The 22095-nt window shown below is 47.1% G+C and overlaps 1 protein-coding gene across 1 annotated transcript in view; it reads left to right on the top strand.

The window, feature by feature from the left end:
* Nucleotides 1-21631, top strand: part of LOC146861498 (uncharacterized) — a 186820-nt gene extending 165189 nt beyond the window's left edge. Inside the window, exon 12 of the mRNA XM_085646445.1 lies at nucleotides 21272-21631. Coding sequence (XP_085502571.1) covers nucleotides 21272-21373 — 102 coding nt within the window. The 3' untranslated portion in view covers nucleotides 21374-21631. The remainder of the gene's footprint in view (nucleotides 1-21271) is intronic.
* The last annotated feature ends 464 nt before the right edge of the window (nucleotides 21632-22095 follow it).

The raw sequence follows: 22095 nt of genomic DNA, 5'->3' as shown, positions 1-22095 counted from the left end.
CTCAAATGGAATTAGGGCTTGCTTTTTCTGTACATAGGAATGCCATATGTCTCCGAGCCCCACCCTCCTCAGCATTGAAACCCAATCCTCATGAGAATGGCATGGACTCCTTCACTCTGCTTCCTTTGCAGTTCTTAAAATTTCTATTCATCCCAGCATTCTCGTTGATAATTTCAAGGTTGGAGTTTGCACAGTGTTTAGGCACAGAAATTAATGGATTTTATTTTACTGCACCCCAGTATACAGAAACACATCTAGAATAGCTATTATTGCAATTAGAGAGGATGTGGTTTTTGCGTTTTTGCTGCCCCCCTGTTGGACCTGGCCGTCTCGGCAGGGTCACCTGCAAACCTTTTCCCTTCATTCTTCCTGTTTTTCTAAATCTGTTTTTGTTTGACTTAGGACTCTGTAAACTTTACCACTGGTAACCAGTGCTAAAGTTCTGGTGCTCTCTCCTTTAAACATGGTGAAATTTGCTTACACAGAACTGTCACATTTAATTTGCTTGTAAGTCCCTAGTAAAGTGGTACTACAGGTATCTAAGGCCTGTAAATTGAATGGTACTGGTGTGCCTGCAGCACTGATTGTGCCACCTACTTAAGTAGCCTTTTAAAACATGTCCCGAGGGCTGTCATTTCAGTGTGTGTGTGCAGTTTTAAGCTGCCATTTCGACCTCATAAAATAAACTTTTAGACAGTTCTAAACTCTTCTTTTTAGTTCATACAACCCACCCCTCGGGTAAGCTCTAAACAGTCCATGGGGGCAGAGTGCATTGCATTAAAAAAGTTGGACATGAACTATTAAATTTTGCATGTCCTCGTAGTGAAAAACTCCTAAATTCGTTTTTCACCAATACAAGGCCTAACTCTATTATAGGATAACATTGTGTTACCTCATTACATTTGATAAGTGATAACATTTGTGTGGGAGAAGGTGGGAATGTCATGTTTTGTGCTGAGGAATTGAAATTTAAAACCCTCTTTAATGGTAAAGTCAGATTTTACGTCACAATTCTGAAAATGCTACTTTTAGAAAGGTGCAAAAAGAAGAGATGGTGGACTGAATGCTGAACAAATCAGACATTCACCCCTAGTCACAGAGCTGGGTTAAATCCATTGTTTGGCTGCTCGCTGCACCATTTTTGATTTGTTCAGAATACTGTCCATCATTTATTCTTTTTGCTTTTGTCACCCTAATTGAGAAGGATATACCCGTATGTAGGTCCCTTGCTCACTATGCCACTGGATTCAAGCTATCCTGACTGATGAGGGGTGATACTACAAAACCGGTACCAGGATGCTGTTTCCGGTCCAGAGAGGTCCTAGCCTGGTAGTTTGGACTGAACTGTTCCCATGGGGAGCAGGGTCAAAACTAACTTTCATATGGCTGGGTCCAAGCTGGAGTGGAGTGGTGAGCAAATAAACGATGGATTAAAGAGTCAGGAGATTGACCTTACCCAAGTCTCCCTGAAACCCTCTTGAATACGGTCTGGAAAGTTGGGGTTATAGCCCAAATATGTGAGCTGATTGAAAGGGGTAATGCCAAGAAATATTCTCTTGAAGGAACCCCAAATAAGATGGAAGACATTTAACGTCTTAAATCGGGTTAGCTTGAAATATATTGAATCTACTATGCCCGTGCCAGGGATGATCGATTCCCCCAACGGATGGAATTCACTAAACATATGGTCCAAAGGCCAATGACCCCACCCCAGTACCAACTGATGTTGTGAGAAGAAAGAAGCCAGATAATAGAGCCTGAGAACTGGGAAGAACCCTCCCTCTCAGAATTGGATCTTGCACTGGGGCTTTCAATATAACCAAATAAACTTCTGCCATAATGGCTTGACTTCACTAAAAAAGACAACCGGTAGAAAAAGAGGAATACAGCGAAAGGATAATCATTTTAATAAGATTACAGCAGCAGATAAGCCCCAAATGCAAGTGGTTCCACTTAAGAAACACCTCCAGTGAGTGTTGGAACAGCTTACCATAGTTATTTTCTAAGATCTCAAGAGAGTTAACCGTTAGGGTAACCCAAAGTTATACCAGAGACTTAACCCACCTCCTGTCCTGTTCAGGAGGGACCACATTGGATAAAATCTGAGTCTTCTCCTGTTTTAACTTGTATCTGGCAGCCTCTCCAAATGACTGAGCCGTTTCCACTAGAGCATGTTGATCACTATTCGGGGAAGGGGTCAAAATGTTAATGTCATCCGCATAAGCTAGGATTTTTACTTCAAAGTGATTGAGTCTCATGGGTTGTATCTCTTATGGTTTTTTTTCAGGGACTTAATAAATATTTGGATATAGACAGCGAATAACTGAGGAGAAAGAGGACACCCCTGTCTGGACCCGCGGAATATGGAAATGGGATTTGATTGTTCCCCTGCACTACATATCTTAGCCTTGAGACCCGAAAAGAGACGTCTGACTCTTGAGACAAAAACTGGGCGTAATTCCTATGACCCCACATAGGAGGTGTCAGAAGACCCTATCAAAGGCCTTCTCCACGTCCAAACATATTATATTGATTGACCCACCCCCGACCAAGGCTACCTCCCGAGCCGCAATAGCAGGTTTGACATGAGATGTTGTGTCAGGTTCTGGAATAAAACCATGCTGGTTTGGATCCACCAGATCCGCATTAATACCACACAAACGGTGAACAAGGACATGCGTTTAGCCCTTGGAATCAGTATTGATTAGAGAAATTGGGCAATATGACCCACAAAGTGTAGGATCTTTCCACTTTTTAGGGAAGATAACAATCTTTGTCTCCCTCCATGACTCAGGAACCCTATCCAATAAATCACGAGAATTAAACAGGTCCCTCAATACTGCCGCCATGTACTGCAACAAAGTGGCATAAAACTCTAATGGAATCTTGTCTGGACCAGACTCCTTCCCTCTGGCCAGAGAGCTAATGGTGTAATTGACCTCCCCAAAGGTAATGGATAGTTCCAACTTAAATCACTGGGTACCTTAGGGGAGAATAAGCAGTCCTCGTTATACAAGTCCTGATAGAACCTGCAAAAAGCTTCGCAAATTGCTGCTGGATCAGTGACTAAGGACCCATTCTCATCCCTGATCAGGTGAATGATATTTGAGGTAGATCTAGCTCTTACCCTAAATAATAAAATGTGCCCCATTTCCTCACTATTTTCAAAGTAGGTCAACTGCCGAGCCCTTTCATTCTAAACCGCTCTATCCCAGATTTGTTTCCTAAGGAAGGCTCTGAGAATTGTAGCCTACTCCCAGAGCCACTTGGCCCGTGGCCCATCCTTTATCATGAGACAAAAGTCCAGGTCAGTATTCTAAAGCACTGAGAGCCCGTCGGGCAACAGTTTCTTCTGTCATTTCTGCCTTCCATCCATCAATTGTGTGTCTTTTGCTTCCATCAATGGGAGGCAAATTTGAGAGTCTGTCCTTGAGACATGGCTTTGAGAGCATCCCAGACCACCGGTAGTCGAGCTGATCCAATATTAAATTCAAGGAATTTGCTTAAATGTGTATTGATGGAGCTAACATACACATCTTCCAACAGAAGCTTAAGTCCAAATGTCCACCTTTGAGGGACTAATGCCTGTTTAACCCCCTCTAATGAAATAGATAATGAGAGAGAGTTGTGGTCTGACAGGACCAGCACGTTGAGTGTAATTCGTAAGGCCGAAACCAGAGTACTGATCATCAAAAACATATCCAGCCTGGAAAAAGGTCTATGGGGCTCAGAGTAAAATGTAAACCCCAGATTCCAAAGATGCTTAAACCACCAAAGGTCAACCAGAGCATATGAGGAGAGTGGCAGGTGAACTGCCCCCCAGGTGCCGATACTTGCCCCGTCGAGCAGGCACACCAGAAAGCTGGTCAGAGGATACATGCTGGGATACTGTGTCTTTTTTGGGACACAGTGTCACATTCAAGTTACCACAGATGATGTAAGTGAGCCCAAAGGTGAAGTTCAGATACAAGGAAGTCAAAGACCTTCGGATCATCCGTATTCAGACGATATAGCACATAAATAGTAAACCGATGACTATCCATCTGAATCGTCGCTATCAGCCAACCCCAAACTTTTATCTTTTGTTGCAGTACCCCCCACCTGCTATCCTGAGCTAAAAGTGTGATCCCCCTCTGGGGGAAGAGTAACAGGAGGGGGATAGCGTCTGATAGCCAAGCTCTTTTAAAAATAAACCTTCTGTCTGAGACAGATGAGAATCCTAGAGACAGAGAATTTGAGGCTGCAGCATATTGAGTTCTTCCCATACCAGTTTCTGCTTATAAAGTGATTTAACACCATTGATATTCCATGAAAGATATGTAGTTGTTGAACGGGACTGCTGCTATTACTAGCTGTTCTCATTAGCACATAAGATCCACAAGGTACTCCTCCCTCCACCTTACAGTTTGTAAAGAACCATGTATGTAAATATTCTGATAACCCTTTTAACCACTGTAGACAGCCTTACTTCAAGTCAGATTGCCAAAAATGCTGCCCCTGATGCTCAGTAAGAGAGAGAAGTGAACCCAGTTCCCGATCCTCCTCCCCTCCAGCCCACCTGAACTCTAACCCCGGCTCCCATATTGGCGAACCACCCAACTCCCCCAGTGCTGTGCCCCATACACCTAGGGCCGCTGCCCCTACTCCTAGGGTTTGTTTGATGATGGGGTCCCATGCCCGATCCACCCAAGGCCTGACCACCCCAACTGCCCAGGGGAATGACTTGAAGAAGAGATTTTTAAGATAAAGAGCCAACTGAAAGAGAGAAAAGTAAAAGACAGACCTATGCCAAATTCCAAAAAGAAAGGAAGACATTACCAGAAAATAAGTAGCAAGAGAAAATGACTCCTACAGCGGAAAAAGAGACCAGCCCATAAACCAACTGCTCCGCCATGGCTCCCTAGACCCTGCCTTTGACTTTCCCAGCAGAGAAAGGGTTGGTCCCTTCTCTACTGAATCTTAAAGCTTTTTTTTCACCCGACTTGGAAATGCCATAATGTGAAAACCCAAAAAAAAACCTTTGCACTCAACATGGAGAAAAGAAAGAAAGAAAGAATGTAAGAAAAAACAGAACAAGACGAAGTGTCCGCAGATCCCTGGTTGCCACCTGATTAACAGTTCCTGGACCTTTAAACTGTCATAGCAATAGAAGATCTGACCATCATTCCGAATCCACAGAGTTGCATGCTTCATAAGAGAGACAAAGGCCCCAAGCTTCTGTTATGCCTCAATGTGTTCCTGGAGCTGCCAGCACCTTACGACTTTTTGGTGGCAAAAATCCGATCGTACAAAGAAATCGATGCTGCTAGCTTTAACTGACTGCTTAGGAGCAGCCACGCGAGAGATCTCTTGACGAAGAATAAAATTGCCAATGTAGAGTGATATAGTCCGAGGGTACCTGAAGGGCTTGCTGGGAAGTCGAATTGGGAAACAGTGTGCGTGTTATATCATACAATCTATATCCCAATCACTCAATATGGGGAAGGACTCTCGGAACAGGTGAAGCACAAAGCCACAGGGATCATTCCCTTCAGCCCCCTCGGGGAACCCTAACACCGCAAACTGTTCCTAGGAGACTGTTTTTCCAAGTCCTCCACCCTTGAGAATAGTGGTCTTCCTTTCATGCTGGGTAATCTCCGAGCTTTTAATTTCCCCTACCTTTTGAAGAACTGACTGGGAAGCTTCAACTACTAGGAGTCATGACCTAATGATATCCATGGTTTTAGAAAGTTTCCGGAGAACCACTTGAGTCTTGAGATGTGAGGTCTTCAAAGCCAACAAATCCTTTCCGTAATCCTCTCTATGATGTAAAAGGAGACAATAAATGGCCCCCAGCGTGGGGGAATCCTGAGGCAGGCCAGCCAGGGGGTATTCAACAGCAGATGGGGGTTTCCTCCCCACATCCTGATCAGAGAATGAAGATGGCATAGATGGAAGAGCTGCCCACAGGGGAGAGCAATTCATTGCAGCAAGCTTGTCTCGTCAGGATCCCATAGCAATTCATCTTACACCTCCGATAATGGGCGAGATCGATTACACCTTGATCGAATGGCGCCAGCACCAGGTTCTCAGCTTGTTACACTGGATCAACTGGATGGCTACGACACCTGCCCCTCGAGTGGGATGAAGTACCTGAAGAGTCAGACCCCACAGATATCTTGCTATCACTCAGATAGGAGACCAGCAATGATGAAGCCACTTGATCCAGGCCCTCATCCCGTTCACTGTCAGAAAAAAAGAAAGCCTCTGGACCATCACCCCCTGTCGCCGCCTGCTGCAGACTGCCAGGGTACAGGAGCTGAGAAGCGTGAAGAAATGTTGTCCTAGTCTGTGAGCTCAATGTTGTGGAGAGCTCTGCTTCAGAATGAGGGGAGTGCCCACAGACCACAGGTACCTCAGGCAGAAAACGTTGAGGTGGCAAGATGGAGATATACGGGGCCGACTAGTTACTGAAAGATGGTGCTTCCTTAAGGCCAGGAGGAGAGGGGTTACTCACAGATGCATCAATCAGGCCTAAATCCTTGCCCAGGTCCTTGGTCACTACAACCACTTTCAGAGGCAGACCTGTTATTAAGAATGCATCCATTGTGAGCTGAGTACAGGGTAACTCGGTGTCTTTTCCAGATACTGCGGGCCCGTCTCGTCTGATGTGGTTTCTGAGGTGGATAAGCCCAATGAAACCTCCACTCTTTCCTGAGAATTTGAGGGGGGAACAGAAGGGCATATAGGGGCTTTATCCCCTTTCTTCCCACTTAGAGTGCTCACAGAGATATTCTTGACCGGTATTAAGCACTTTTTCTCCAGCTTAGGGGAGGCATCAATACCTGCTTGGCATATTTTCTTTGATCCTCTTGCAGGCATCCTGCCAGAAATCCTTACAGTGCCTCTTCTGCCTCCATTCTTTGATGCCAGATCCTTCCTCCTCTGTGAGACCTCTATTCTTGCCACCCACAGGCTAAGTATTCGCCGCCCAGCCACAAATAATGAATCAAGCAGGGAGGCTGTCCTGTAGCAGAGATGCAGCAGCTGGGAATTCAGACCTGCAACAATGTTGCCCTGCTGCTTAGAGGAAGACCCCCTCCCCTTCTGTAGCTTGGGGATGTCGCTGACTGGAGTACTCAGACCAGGCTTGGAGAGCCGAGTTTTTGTGCCCCCTTCTCTGCCGACATGTGATAGTAACAGCAGAGAGCCAATAGTGTGCTGCTATGCTCCAGTGCTGGTTTTACGTCAGGAGCCAGTCAGCGCTCCAATGCTACCAGCTCCTGCCCTGATAGCTGCCGGCTGCAGGGCAGAAGACCAGTTGGAGATCGGAGGCAGCAAAAGGCAGAGCAATCCCTACTCAGAGGTTGCTGGTAAGACAATGACAGATGGGAGGGAGTCTAGTGACCCAGGGCGAACTGACGACAGTGCTCAAGCCGACATACATGCACCTGGCTGGCTCTATATGCCAGACCTCAGCACCGGCCCTAATCACAGGCCACCATCTTCCCCAGCAGAGTACTGCTTTACATGTCCTACTGTTAGATCTGGGGGACTCTAGTTGGCAGAGGTGGGTACCGTTGTCCAAATAGGGACCCTTACTTCTAGTCAGGGCAAGGGGGAAACACACTGTTGATAACCCCTGCTCACCCCCTTGGTAGCTTGGCACGAGCAGACAGGCTTATCTCCAAGGCAATGTGTAAAGTATTTGTACCAACACTCACAGTAATATAGTGAAACACCACAAATGGACACTACACAAGTTGCTTATAAAAATAAAGTTATCTTTATATAGATTAGGCAGATCAAAACGACATAAAAATCACATACACTATTAATCTTGTCTTAGCAGTGTTCTCTTATAGCAAAAGCTCAGTTTGGTAATGTTCTCTTATGGCAAAAATTCACTTACAGGCTCAATATGGCAGTGAGCCCTTGTTCTTAGTGTGGGAAAGTTGCTTACACAATGACACTCATGTGCCTTTCACTAATGACTCTCCAGGCGTAGGGAGTATCACTGTAAAGACGCTGCCCTTGGCGATAGAATGCCCCCGCTGTAGCATGGAGTGTGCTGTACTTAGGTGCTCACTTTTTAAAATCACCCCCGTTACGATGCGCAAGTGCGTGACAGTCACAAAAGAGGATAATGCCTCTAGCTATGGCCCTCAATGTCTGGGTATCACCAGAAGGACGCTCTCCTTTATAATGCCCCTGCTGCACTTGGAATCACCCCCCTCAGAAATGTGCGGGCGTGCGCCAAGCACCTGCAGGCTTTCACGTCTTTCGAGACGGCCCGCCTGCAGTGCATTCCGCCACAACTCCCCTCTGCGCTGGCTCCGGTTACCTTGAGAGAGAGAGAGGGCGCGGCAGTCCGCGTTCTTACTTCAGTGAAGCAGATTCCTTTCAAGTGGTGCTCTCCTACCTCGGGCACACTCCGATCTCCTTTGCAGAGCGTGGGGAAGCCCCGGTCGCTAGGAGACACCGGGCGCTTCCTCGGGACTCAACGCGGCTCCGTCAGGACGAGCCTCCCTGTTGCCTGGCAACCCATGATGCTGGGGCCAATCCCAGCGCGGCCTGGCCGTGACATAGGCGGGTGAAGGGGGAACAATGCCGATGAGGCTCCCGGGTCGGTGGCAGTGATATGGGCCCCTTTGGTGATGGCTAGGGTAGTGCACGGGCACGCACTCTCGAGCGCCGAGTCAGTTGCTCAGGAGGCACGGGAGACCTCACACAAAGCCCCGCTGTGTGCCAATAGCACACCGAGTTGATGACACGCAGGCAGGAGGGGCAGGGCAGAGTTCACAAGGTCCCAGGTAGTGCACAGCAACACGCACTCAGCGCCAGCATGATGGTTTCTTCTGGCAACTTTTGTGTCCCTGAGTTTGATAACAGGAGGCCAGCTCTTGCCAGGCCCTTGGAGATAGGTGGACTTCAGAGGGGGCAAAGCACACAGCACAGCTACTCTTCAAGCAAGGGGGACCCAGCACGCAGCAGAGTCCCTTAGTCCTTTTCCTCAGGAGTAACAGCAACTGTAGGTTAGCTTCCAGACACTCAGCAATGGCAGCACTTTCCCTCAGTCTTCCTGGCTGTTCTTCTCTTGCAGGGACTCCTTCTTGATCACGAAGTTTCCTAATCTAATTTTACAGGGGTCTCAGCTCTACTTTTATACCCCAAAAGTCTTTGTTCTTCCTGTGTGAGGGGTCCTGGACCCAGTCCAAACCAGTTCTGGGTGCACTCTGCCAGTGCACATCTTCTTCCTTTGTGAGTGTGGGCCAGGGCCATCAGACACACCGCAGGAGGTGGAGCCAGCATTGTGGAAGGCAGGCACATCCCTATTCAGACCCAGGTGCTACTCCTCCCCACAACTCTACATGCAGATGGGTCCATTCAGCCTAGTGCCGACTCACCCAGTCTCCTGGAGCCACCCCAGCCCCTGTCACTCACAAACCAGACAGTCAATCCACAAACAGGCAGAGGCACACAACAAAAACGCTGAACAAGAAAATAGCCACTTTTTAAAAGTGCTATTTCCAAACATAGAATTTAGTAAACATCTCACTAAAAGACGTGTTATTAAATTCTGAGTTCAGGGATCCCAGATTCCATCTGTCTACCTTGTTGCTATGGGAAGATATGCAGATAAACATGTTACACAACATCCCCCATGTTATCCTATGGGCAAGATAGCCTTTCAATAGTGAAAAATGAAATTGGCAGTATTTCACTATCAGGACATGTTACCCACACTAGTAAATGTCCTACCTTTCACGTACACTGCACCCTGCCCAGGGGGGTACCCTGGGCCTACCATAGGGGTGTCCAATGTGTAAGAAAAGGGAAGGGTCAGGCCTGGCCAATGTGTACACTGGCCAGGACAACATGGCAGTTCACAGACTGCGCTCAGGCACTGCAGTGGCAGGCTTGAAACACCATTTTAGGGCTACTCATGTGGGTGGCACAATCAGTGCTGCAGGCCCCCTAGTAGCATTTGAATCACCAGCCCTGGCACACTCAGTGCCGTTTACTAGGGACCTACTGGTAAAACAAATATGCCAATCATGGATAACCAATCACAGTGATAATTCAACCAGGGAGCACTTGCACTTTGGCACTGATTAGCAGTGGCAAAGTGCCTAAAGCATCTAAACCAGTAAAACAAAATCCATCACAGTGTCAAAAATGTAGGAGGTAGAGGAAAAAAAGTCAGGGGAAACCACGCCAAGGATGCCAGGTCTAACACCTACCTTTTAAATACACTGCACCCTGCCCATGGGTCTGCCTAGGGCCTACCATAGGGGTGACCTATATGTAATAATAGGGAAGGAGGCCTGGCAAGTAGTTTAACTTGCGAGGTGGAAATGGCAGTGTAAAACTTAACACACAGGCTCTGTAATGGCAGTCATGAGCTATGTTTAAAGGACTACTGAGTGAGCGGCACAATTAGGGCTGCAGTCCCACTATTAGCATTTAATTTTCAAGCCCCAGGCACATGTTGTGCACTTTACTGGGGACTTACAAGTAAATTAAATATGCTAATTTTGGATAAGCCAATGTTACCATGTTTAGAGTACAGAGCATATGCACTTTAGCACTGGTTAGCAGTGGTAAAGTGCGCAGAATCCTAAAGCCAACCAAAAGAGGTCACAAAAAAGGGAGTATTAAGGCAAAAAAAAAAGTTTGTAGGGATGACCCTGCAGAATGGGCCAGGTCAAGCAGTTATGGTGGGTTGTTTCTTTTTAATTAATGGGGGAAATTGTGATATTATTTTAAGCAGATGGTGTGGTTTTGCTATCATTAAGCAAACTTACTAAGTACAAAGGGTGTTTTGAAAATGACTGGACAATCATTCAGCTGACAATGAATGATCTGAAAAATTGTGGTCTCTTTTAGATACCATAGAAGGTACAGGTTAGGTTTGATGCATACCCAGATGTAATTACCCCAATAGTACGAAGGCCACTTTGTCGGTCTTCACATCAAGAGATAAATGTAACCGTTTCGAGAAAAAAGATACTGTTGCACTTGTGAACTGGACTGTATAGCAACCTTGTTGCCCTTTTATGAGGTTTTTTTTAACGAAATCATGTAGTATTTGAAGAGACAGTGAGAGTCTTTATTCAAGAGTAATGCATAATTATCTTGAACGGTATTTTGTGATCATATTACATAGTGAAATCTTGACTGCTATTTTTGACTTATACCTTTAAAGATTTATATGTAATGGATTTGAGATAAAACAGTAAATTATTTATATTGATTTAAATATAAAAGGATTTAAAAAATGACAAAAGCACGCACTTTAAACTTTTTTTGATTCACAGCAATGGCTTTTATAATTTTCCCAAATAAATTGTCATTTTGTTTTGAAAGGTAAGGCTTGTTTGGAGCATAAACCTAAATGTATTTAGACCTTTCTAAAAATAAAAAATAAACCACTTTAATGAAAGCACATACACTTGTAGCTTTTCATCAGACAGTCCTTGTCTTTTTTAAATGGTCAAATAGTTTAGAAACAGAAAGTCCAGCAAAATAGCAGCTTAATAAAATGTGATGGGTAAATGTTTTCAGGAGTTGCAGCTGTTAATCAATATCATTTTAAATGGATTTTGGATTCCGCATTACTTTCTGGTGAAAGTAAAGGCTCTCTGGACTTCGGTCCCATGAAAAATCCTGCCTAGAAGTACATTTACCAGAAAAGTAATGTTTCAATGAAGTGATAAACATGTTGAAATGTTGCATTTGTTTTAACTTTCAGGCGGGGTATTGTTCTCATCCATAAGAACCACAACAAGCTTTGTTTTCTGTAACTCAAAATTGCCGGGCTACCCCAATACATTTTAATCAGAAACTATAAGATATGTCGAAGCACTAGAAAACAATCACACATTTTCAATTGCAGACTGCATGGAAAAAAAGAAGAGACAAAACAAAAGAAAAGAAAAAAAACCATCAAAAAAGTCTGATAGTTTGTTTAACAGCTTTATTTCGATTGTTACATCATAAAAGCAACACAAAAAAAAAGAAAAACCATAGTAAAAATGAAACTAGTTATCAAGCAATTAGACGATTAAAAGTCACCAGTTAAACAGTAATTAACAACCGTTTTGTCCTGATCGACCAAGCCCATGACAGAAATTTCGCAAGGCTAAAAACATACAAGGGCCGGGTATCTGATATTAAGATTCGGAGTGCCACAGATGAATGCCTGGTGCCCAAGGCCCTACACACGGGCTTAAGCCATGTTTGCCTTGGGCAAGCATAGGCCGGGCAAACAAACAAAAAATGTTCAATTGACTCTTTGGGAGTACTACAGAAGGGACAAAACGCAACTGTCTGGTAAGGCGGTTTCCAGCTAGATGTTAGGGCGCGCACAGGGAGGGACCCCACTCTAAATCTAAAGTAAAGGGCCCGGTCATATGGCTTCCAGACCAAATCCAGGTAGAGCTCCAGGCAGGGTGAATCCTTATGCACTAAAAACTCCTCTGTGAGCCTACCATGAGAAGAATCCATGGAAATTCTGCTTCTAACCCAGTTCCAATATAAGGTTTTCAAGGCTGCTTTCGGAGGGGAAGACCTATTTTCCCAAGCTTCACTAAGGCCTAGTTTGCCAAGCATAGACTTGACATCAGTAAGCCATCTGATCCTACACCAGCCTACCATAGACATCACCTCTGCTAGGCCTTTAGCATACTTAGCGAGTTCGGAGACGCGCCATAGCCTGGCCCATAAGAGCAGTGGACGCAATCTTGCTACATCGCTAATTTGCTGGCAACCAAGGTCCAAAAGGAGGGGTAACGTAGGTGTACTCTCCGGGAGAGACATAATGCATTTTAGGAACTTATTCTCAGACCTAGTTAGGGCGCTGGTGTTAGAAGTACCCCAATGTTCAGCGCCATACAAAGCGGAACTAACTCCCTTTGCCCTGTAGATATCCAAGTGGTACAAAAGGGGGTGGTGATGGACGGAGCATCAGAACCAATCAAACACTCACACCGAGTCAACAGATCTGGGTTTGATCCATCACCGTTCTTTAGCCCACTCTGCCACCCCAGTTCAGACATGGCCATATGCAAATCAGTCTGACCCTGTGCCTCATGGGAACAGTCCAGCCAGAACTGCCAAGCCAGGCCTTCCCTGGACCGGAAACAAGCTTCCTAGGACCGGTTTCTGGCATTTCAGCCGTCTTCAGCCAGGCTTGCTTGAATCCAGTGGCAAAGTGAGCAAGGGACTCACGTCTGAGCATACCCTGCCAACTTATGGCGAACAAAGTGGTACAAAAGGGGGTGGTGATGGACGGAGCATCAGAACCAATCAAACACTCACACCCAGTCAACAGATCTGGGTTTGATCCATCACCGTTCTTTAGCCCACTCTGCCACCCCAGTTCAGACATGGCCATATGCAAATCAGTCTGACCCTGTGCCTCATGGGAACAGTCCAGCCCGAACTGCCAAGCCAGGCCTTCCCTGGACCGGAAACAAGCTTCCTAGGACCGGTTTCTGGCATTTCAGCCGTCTTCAGCCAGGCTTGCTTGAATCCAGTGGCAAAGTGAGCAAGGGACTCACGTCTGAGCATACCCTGCCAACTTATGGCGAACAAAGTGGTACAAAAGGGGGTGGTGATGGACGGAGCATCAGAACCAATCAAACACTCACACCCAGTCAACAGATCTGGGTTTGATCCATCACCGTTCTTTAGCCCACTCTGCCACCCCAGTTCAGACATGACCAGGGTATGCTCAGACGTGAGTCCCTTGCTCACTTTGCCACTGGATTCAAGCAAGCCTGGCTGAAGACGGCTGAAACGCCAGAAACCGGTCCTAGGAAGCTTGTTTCCGGTCCAGGGAAGGCATGGCTCGGCAGTTCGGGCTGGACTGTTCCCATGAGGCACAGGGTCAGACTGATTTGCATATGGTCATGTCTGAACTGGGGTGGCAGAGTGGGCTAAAGAACGGTGATGGATCAAACCCAGATCTGTTGACTGGGTGTGAGTGTTTGATTGGTTCTGATGCTCCGTCCATCACCACCCCCTTTTGTACCGCTTTGTTCGCCATAAGTTGGCAGGGTATGCTCAGACGTGAGTCCCTTGCTCACTTTGCCACTGGATTCAAGCAAGCCTGGCTGAAGACGGCTGAAATGCCAGAAACCGGTCCTAGGAAGCTTGTTTCCGGTCCAGGGAAGGCATGGCTTGGCAGTTCGGGCTGGACTGTTCCCATGAGGCACAGGGTCAGACTGATTTGCATATGGTCATGTCTGAACTGGGGTGGCAGAGTGGGCTAAAGAACGGTGATGGATCAAACCCAGATCTGTTGACTGGGTGTGAGTGTTTGATTGGTTCTGATGCTCCGTCCATCACCACCCCCTTTTGTACCGCTTTGTTCGCCATAAGTTGGCAGGGTATGCTCAGACGTGAGTCCCTTGCTCACTTTGCCACTGGATTCAAGCAAGCCTGGCTGAAGACGGCTGAAATGCCAGAAACCGGTCCTAGGAAGCTTGTTTCCGGTCCAGGGAAGGCATGGCTTGGCAGTTCGGGCTGGACTGTTCCCATGAGGCACAGGGTCAGACTGATTTGCATATGGTCATGTCTGAACTGGGGTGGCAGAGTGGGCTAAAGAACGGTGATGGATCAAACCCAGATCTGTTGACTGGGTGTGAGTGTTTGATTGGTTCTGATGCTCCGTCCATCACCACCCCCTTTTGTACCGCTTTGTTCGCCATAAGTTGGCAGGGTATGCTCAGACGTGAGTCCCTTGCTCACTTTGCCACTGGATTCAAGCAAGCCTGGCTGAAGACGGCTGAAATGCCAGAAACCGGTCCTAGGAAGCTTGTTTCCGGTCCAGGGAAGGCATGGCTTGGCAGTTCGGGCTGGACTGTTCCCATGAGGCACAGGGTCAGACTGATTTGCATATGGTCATGTCTGAACTGGGGTGGCAGAGTGGGCTAAAGAACGGTGATGGATCAAACCCAGATCTGTTGACTGGGTGTGAGTGTTTGATTGGTTCTGATGCTCCGTCCATCACCACCCCCTTTTGTACCGCTTTGTTCGCCATAAGTTGGCAGGGTATGCTCAGACGTGAGTCCCTTGCTCACTTTGCCACTGGATTCAAGCAAGCCTGGCTGAAGACGGCTGAAATGCCAGAAACCGGTCCTAGGAAGCTTGTTTCCGGTCCAGGGAAGGCATGGCTTGGCAGTTCGGGCTGGACTGTTCCCATGAGGCACAGGGTCAGACTGATTTGCATATGGTCATGTCTGAACTGGGGTGGCAGAGTGGGCTAAAGAACGGTGATGGATCAAACCCAGATATGTTGACTGGGTGTGAGTGTTTGATTGGTTCTGATGCTCCGTCCATCACCACCCCCTTTTGTACCGCTTTGTTCGCCATAAGTTGGCAGGGTATGCTCAGACGTGAGTCCCTTGCTCACTTTGCCACTGGATTCAAGCAAGCCGGGCTGAAGACGGCTGAAATGCCAGAAACCGGTCCTAGGAAGCTTGTTTCCGGTCCAGGGAAGGCATGGCTTGGCAGTTCGGGCTGGACTGTTCCCATGAGGCACAGGGTCAGACTGATTTGCATATGGTCATGTCTGAACTGGGGTGGCAGAGTGGGCTAAAGAACGGTGATGGATCAAACCCAGATCTGTTGACTGGGTGTGAGTGTTTGATTGGTTCTGATGCTCCGTCCATCACCACCCCCTTTTGTACCGCTCTGTAGATATCCAAAACAGGGGCAATAGGCTTGGTCGAAGAAGATCTCTGCTCTCTGACGAGTGCCCCTGTAACCCTTTTATGGTTAAGAGTCATTTTTAATATATGAGGGGTCCACTGCATGGAATCTGTGATACGGATCCCTAGGTAGTCAAAAACAGTGACCCTTTCCAGAGAGGTTTCACTAAGGACAGGGGGACGGCCTAATTTTTTGGGGGGATTTAATACCTAGTACTTCGTTTTGTTTGTATTTATTACTAGGCCCCGTTGGTCACAGAAGGTCTGAAAGTTGTTTAAGAGTCTCTGTAGGCCCACCGAGCTTTTTGAGATTAGGAGCGTATCATCAGCAAAGAGAAGGGTGGGAATTCTCTCCCCTGCCAATGATGGTGCGTCCGAAGGTTGTTTGAGTAGGTGGTCCACAACCCCATTCACATAGAGTGAAAAAAGGGTGTGAGCCAGGACGCAGCCCTGGCGCACCCCTTTTGCCACTGGGATCCTGCTAGTTTTCTGGCCATCAGTACCCCAGCGCACCTGTGCGTAATTGCCATCGTGCAGGCGCACTATGATAGAGAGGATGTTTGGTGGAATCCCCATTTCAGCTAACACGCCCCATAGCTGTCCTCTGGGCACGAGGTCGAAGGCAGTCTTCAGGTCAATAAATGCCAAATAAAGACTGCCTCCGCCTATCACTACCACCTTCCAGTATAGTAGTAAAAGCCTGAAGGCCTGCTCTATCGTGCCCGTTCCAGCCCTAAAACCAGCCTGATAGTCCGACAGAATCTCTTCGTCGTTAATCCATTGGAGCATTCTTTCTAGGACCACCTTTCCCACAACCTTCTGGGTTGAATCCAATAGACTTATTGGTCGGTAATTGGCAGGGACGTCCCTCCGACCTTTCTTAAAGATAGGGACAACCTCTGCCCCCTTCCAAGAGTCGGGAATGGCTGCTCCTTTGTCGATTGCACTGATCAGAAAATGAATAAGCTTCCCCCACCTCTGCAGGTTTGAACGCAGCAGATCCCCCTGAACTCCGTCGGGTCCTGCTGCTTTCTGGGGCACAATACACCTAATAGCGTGTTCTACTTCTTTGATTGTGAATGGGGAGACTATTTCATTTCCCATGGGTACTAAGGGTCCATAGGATGTAGGGGGGGCAAAAGCCTCTTGATGGTTCGAATACAAGTTAGTAAAGTGTTCGAACCAGGCCTGACCAGTTATATTGCACGTTATAAAGTTACTATCAGGTCTGTTCCTTTCCCTAATAGTATTCCAAAAACGGGCTGCATCCCACCCAATGCTTGCTTCTCTAAGGGTTTGCCAGTATGCGTCTTCCCATTCCTTTTTTGCAATCCCAATCACTCGTTTGTATTCTGCTCTAGCCTGCAGCCCAAGGGGCTGCGACTTTGTCCTAACAGCTTGAATGAGGCACGCCTTCAATTCTCTACATTTTGACGTATACCACCCCTGCTTTTCTTTTGACCTGGGGTGGCCATCCGGCCTACCTACACGTGCTTGCGCCTTGAAGAGATTACCAATCGAGTTGATAGTCTCCTGGAACATCAGCGTAATCCTGGGTAAGGCAGATTGATCTAAAGAGATTGTTGCCATCTCGCTTAGTGTGGTTTCCAAAAATTGATCTATAGCCTGTAATTTTGGTGCGTCAGAGGCTACTTTCCGCCATTTGAGGCGCCTACCACAATTAGACAGAGTGACGTCCGATGTTGTCCTTTTGACTGGTGATAGGGTTGGGGTACTATGATTTAACCATAGGTGCCTTAGAGAAAGCGAAAGGAAATTGTGATCGCTATCTGTGGTAGGTACTACAGCCATATCCACAACAGACTGCCAAAGATCAAAATCAAGCAAGATGTAGTCAATCCGGGAAGAGTGGTTAACCCTGTTGTATGTATGACTGCCCAATGGGTCAGAGGTGGTTCTTCCATTAACAGCTCGCAAGCCGTACTCCAAGGTCATAGAATTTAGCTGAGTCACCCTCTCTGACCATCTCTTTATCGGCTCAGCAGATAGTGCTGGAATACCCCTCCTCGCATCATCCTCTAACACACCCAGAATATCTTCTGCGGCAAGGGGTTCGAACGTGCAGTTCAAGTCTCCTGCAATCATGACTTGGGCATCCTCACCACACTCATCTAAGACTTTCTCCAGTGACACTATAGTGGGGGAAAGAGAGCTACCTCTAGTACCTCTGGCATACACATTCAGAATCTCTAGGTGCCCCCTAGATCCTGGGCCTTTCAGTGAGATTCTAAGAATGTCCATTGAGCCACTATGCTTTTGTGTAATACTACACCCCAGGGAGATATCCACCCAGATGAGGAGTCCCCCCGAAGGCCGGCCCCTCCCGGATGATGACTGAAGGGCAGGCAGATAATATGTGGAATACCCAACTTTATAAACAGGTTCAAGGCTCCAAGTTTCCTGAAAGATGCAGATGCAGTGCTGTTCTACCTGTAAGTGCCATTCGGGGAGATCCAGGTTCCTACAGATGCCTGCTATATTCCAACTCATAACCCCATCATCAGTCCATTGCCATCCGACCCTCCCTGTACATGTGCAGAATTCTTTATACAGGAAGCACTTGTGTCATCTAAATTCACAACCTCCGCTACCACTACTGGATTGCTTAGTGTGGATCGATTAGGAGATTGGATGGCCACTGGAGAGTACAATCCCTGGTCGGGTATCGGTGTCTTAGGGGTATTACCACAGTCAGCCAATCCCTCCACTTCCGTGGAGGCAGGTATGGAATACCCTAAGGACCCTGACTGTCAGTCACAATCGCTCATACCCGAGAGGGCATTAAATCTATTTGACACGTCCAAGGGGGTCGAAGGGGTCAGTGGGCCTGGTATACCTCTCCATCTGGGACCACAATGACTCGGTGGGGTATTGTGCCACCCAAATGATCTATTAATGGCCAAGGGGTACAGTGCATGGGGCACAGGCCAATTGCTTCAGGGTGCGGGATGATGACTAGGTCTATCACAAACTAAGATCCCAGAATTCACTGGGGGACACACCAGGGGTCTTGGATAGAAATACGTTAGGTCGTAGGGAGTGATAAGATTACTTCCACTCCCCGGGAACCAGTTTAATATATGCCTAACAACTCCCTGCTCTCTAAAGTTGACAATAATAATATCCCCCTGTAGGTCCTTAACCCTGCGACCTAACCATTGGAGGCGCCGAAAATGCAAGATCTCGCCATCGATATTGCGAGGGAGAGGTCTATTCTGAGCCAACCAATGCATAACTTTATGCTTTAGCTGGAAGAAACCCTCTCTTTTGCCTTCTGCTAACGCGGGAACTCCAGTAAGGACTACCACATATGGTACTGATTCAGGGGGTAACTCAACTGGACGCCCATTATGCTCCGTAGTCATTGTTTGAACATTACAAACCCCTCTATTGCTATCAGGTCTTGGGTGGAGAATACTATGCCCCCCCGCAACTACTCTACCATCATTCTGTGCAGGCTGCTCGATAGTTTTGGGCGGGGCCTTCTGCTTAACACTAACGATGGATTTAGTGGTTTTATTTACCTCTTTGCTGCGAGTAGTACTAATAGCAGCAGGTTCTGCGGGAGCTGGAGAGGGCAATGTCGATTTCTCATAAGTTTTTAACATCCCAGTAATAACAGCAATAGTTTGCTCTAGGGTTCCTAACCTTTGCTCCAACCTATCTAGTGTTTGCTTGATCGGGAACATGAGGGATTTAATTAGCTGCTCTATACCACCTAGGAGAGCAGAAGAAACGACCTCATTTCCCGTGGATTGTGTCTGTAGGGATGTACTTGCTGGCTTATCTAAGGGCAATACAGGAGATTTGGGCGCTTTGCCAAAGTCTAAGTGACTAAATTTGGCTTTAGGTTGCTCACCCCCCCTTATTCTCCTTTTTCTAGGAGGGGGCCCCTGCACCTTAGGAGTCGCTTTTTTCCTAGCTCTATCCATCTGTGCGGTCCCTGCACCTATTGGACGTGGCTCAGGATGGATCTCCCTACTGTGATTGGGCCGCTAACAGGGAGTACAGGAATGGGAGACGAAGGAACATTTAAGTCAGGTACGGGAGATTTTTCGTGGAAATGCACGAGGGTGCCGTCTAATCGAGAAACATCAGGGCCTTCAGATGAGCTAAGGATACTCAGAGGAGGTGAAACAATCATTTGCAGGGGGTCTAAGGATGGGCGTCTACCCTTCATGGATTCAATCGAGCGACGATGCTCGATTCGTCGCTCAACCAGTGCTTGCTCCCTATCAGCTTCTAGAGAAGTCCTAGTAAAGTAACCATCTAAGGTCCCTTGGTTCGATCCCCCTGCTAGCAGTGATATACCAACAGTGGGACTTAAAGCCATGATACTTCCTGACAGCTGTAAAGTATACGGACAAGCAGCCCTGTTCGGGCAAAAGAGACACGGCCCAGCCCGGCCTCCTTCGGCCTCAGACGGCCCGCCCTTTGCCCGGGCTTCTCCCCGGGCGCTCCCGCGCAGCGGGAACAGAGGCCAGTAATAAGGTAAGTGGTGAGGGAGGGGCGGGGAAGGCAGGGAGAGCGACCCAGGTGTTGCGGGTCTCGACCTCACGCAGGGACTCCTGGTACTTTGAGTCCCTGCGGGTCAGCTCGCAGCCCTGATATTCCCCACACACGCGCCAACAGCAACAATGATGCCCCAAAGGTCCTCACAACATGCAGGGTCACCGCAGGCAAGAAGGACGAAGCGGGACCCGCGCAGCGGGTCCGGCGAGGAGCGGCGTTGAAGCAGGTAGAGTCCCAGCTCTAGCGGTCCAAGACAGCAACAAAAACAGTTCACTAGTCCCAGGCAAAGCAGACAATCCCAGTGGTGCTACACGGCTGCAGGCACCTATTTGCTGAGGGAGGGGCGGGGCAGGCAGGGAGAGCGACCCAGGTGTTGCGGGTCTCGACCTCACGCAGGGACTCCTGGTACTTTGAGTCCCTGCGGGTCAGCTCGCTGCCCTGATATTCCCCACACACGCGCCAACAGCAACAATGATGCCCCAAAGGTCCTCACAACACGCAGGGTCACCGCAGGCAAGAAGACGAAGCGGGACCCGCGCAGCGGGTCCGGCGAGGAGCGGCGTTGAAGCAGGTAGAGTCCCAGCTCTAGCGGTCCAAGACAGTAACGAAAACAGTTCACTAGTCCCAGGCAAGACAGTGCTTACAATGAAGGCAGGTTACATGGGTTTTGTACCTAAGTGTCGGCACAGGCATAGCAGGGGCATAGATGATAGAGGCGGGGAGAAACTTAGCAAGGGAGAAGAAATGAAGGAAACAAGGGCATAGAGTACAAACTCTATTTGATTTTGCAATATGATGATCATATCTTTTAGTGACAATAATCAAACAACATTTCCATTTGACTCTCTTCCAAAGTCTTTTATGTTTGTTTAGTTGAACTTGTAGTATGCTTTCCAGGTGCATGTGTGCCAGACCGTGACTTAACATATTAGGTTAGTTGAATCTGTATTGGTTGATATTCCGAAATGAGTCTTCTTATTATTGGCTAATTTACAAATATATATTTTTAATGATACTCAGAACATGTTTTTATCTTTCAGGCTTTAGATGTTATCTTGACAGAGCTCTCAAAGATGATGGATGAAGATATGGAAGATTTCTTTGAATATGAAAGAAAAATGGAGTTAGGGGAATTTATTTAAAGAGAACTGCCTTTTTGCTACCTATCACTAAGTAGTCTTGTACATATTGTTTCTAAGTAAAAAAATAAGCATAAATAAATTCTATGTGTTTTACAAATTCTAACATAGTTATGGATTATATTTTGGACCCATGTCACCCTATTTATGGTTGAATCTTATTCAGGGCTTGACGATGGCTGGCACTGTCAAATCAGAATGAAGATAATTGTTTCGACTGAAAACAATATGAAAAGTGAAAGAATATCTTTTAAATAAATATATTGTGACTCAGTAAGGAATTGTGTATTCTTTAGGAAAGTAACCATTATGTTTAAAAGTGAAACAATACACTGAGTATTTGTGTGTGCAAAGCTGAGGAGCATTACTGTCAACCACTGTCCTCAAATTCTGGCTACAGCTCACATCTTCCACACGCACAAATATTTTTGCACATCTGCTGTAAGACATTGGGTTATTAATTGTGCAGTATGTGAGTCCTGTGCAAGTAATAGGTCCACAATTGTCTCCCTATAGGGAGCCAAATACCTTACTGTAGCATTTGATTCTCTTAGTGTAATGAAGAAGAGAAGTTCAAGGCGATGGCCCACTCTGTGGTAGTTTACAGTAATTGCCATGCACCCTTTTTCTCTGCATCGGGTCAAAGGTCCAATCTATGCTAGTGCATAACTCTGGCCCAACAACGGATTTTCATGATAATGTGCTTGTTTTACTCCTGGTTGTGA

The sequence above is a fragment of the Triturus cristatus genome, chromosome 3_1 (assembly GCF_964204655.1).
Source record: "Triturus cristatus chromosome 3_1, aTriCri1.1, whole genome shotgun sequence".
Lineage (NCBI taxonomy): Eukaryota > Metazoa > Chordata > Amphibia > Caudata > Salamandridae > Triturus > Triturus cristatus.
Note: the sequence above shows the minus strand (reverse complement) of the source record. Positions and strands in the feature narration are given on the sequence as shown.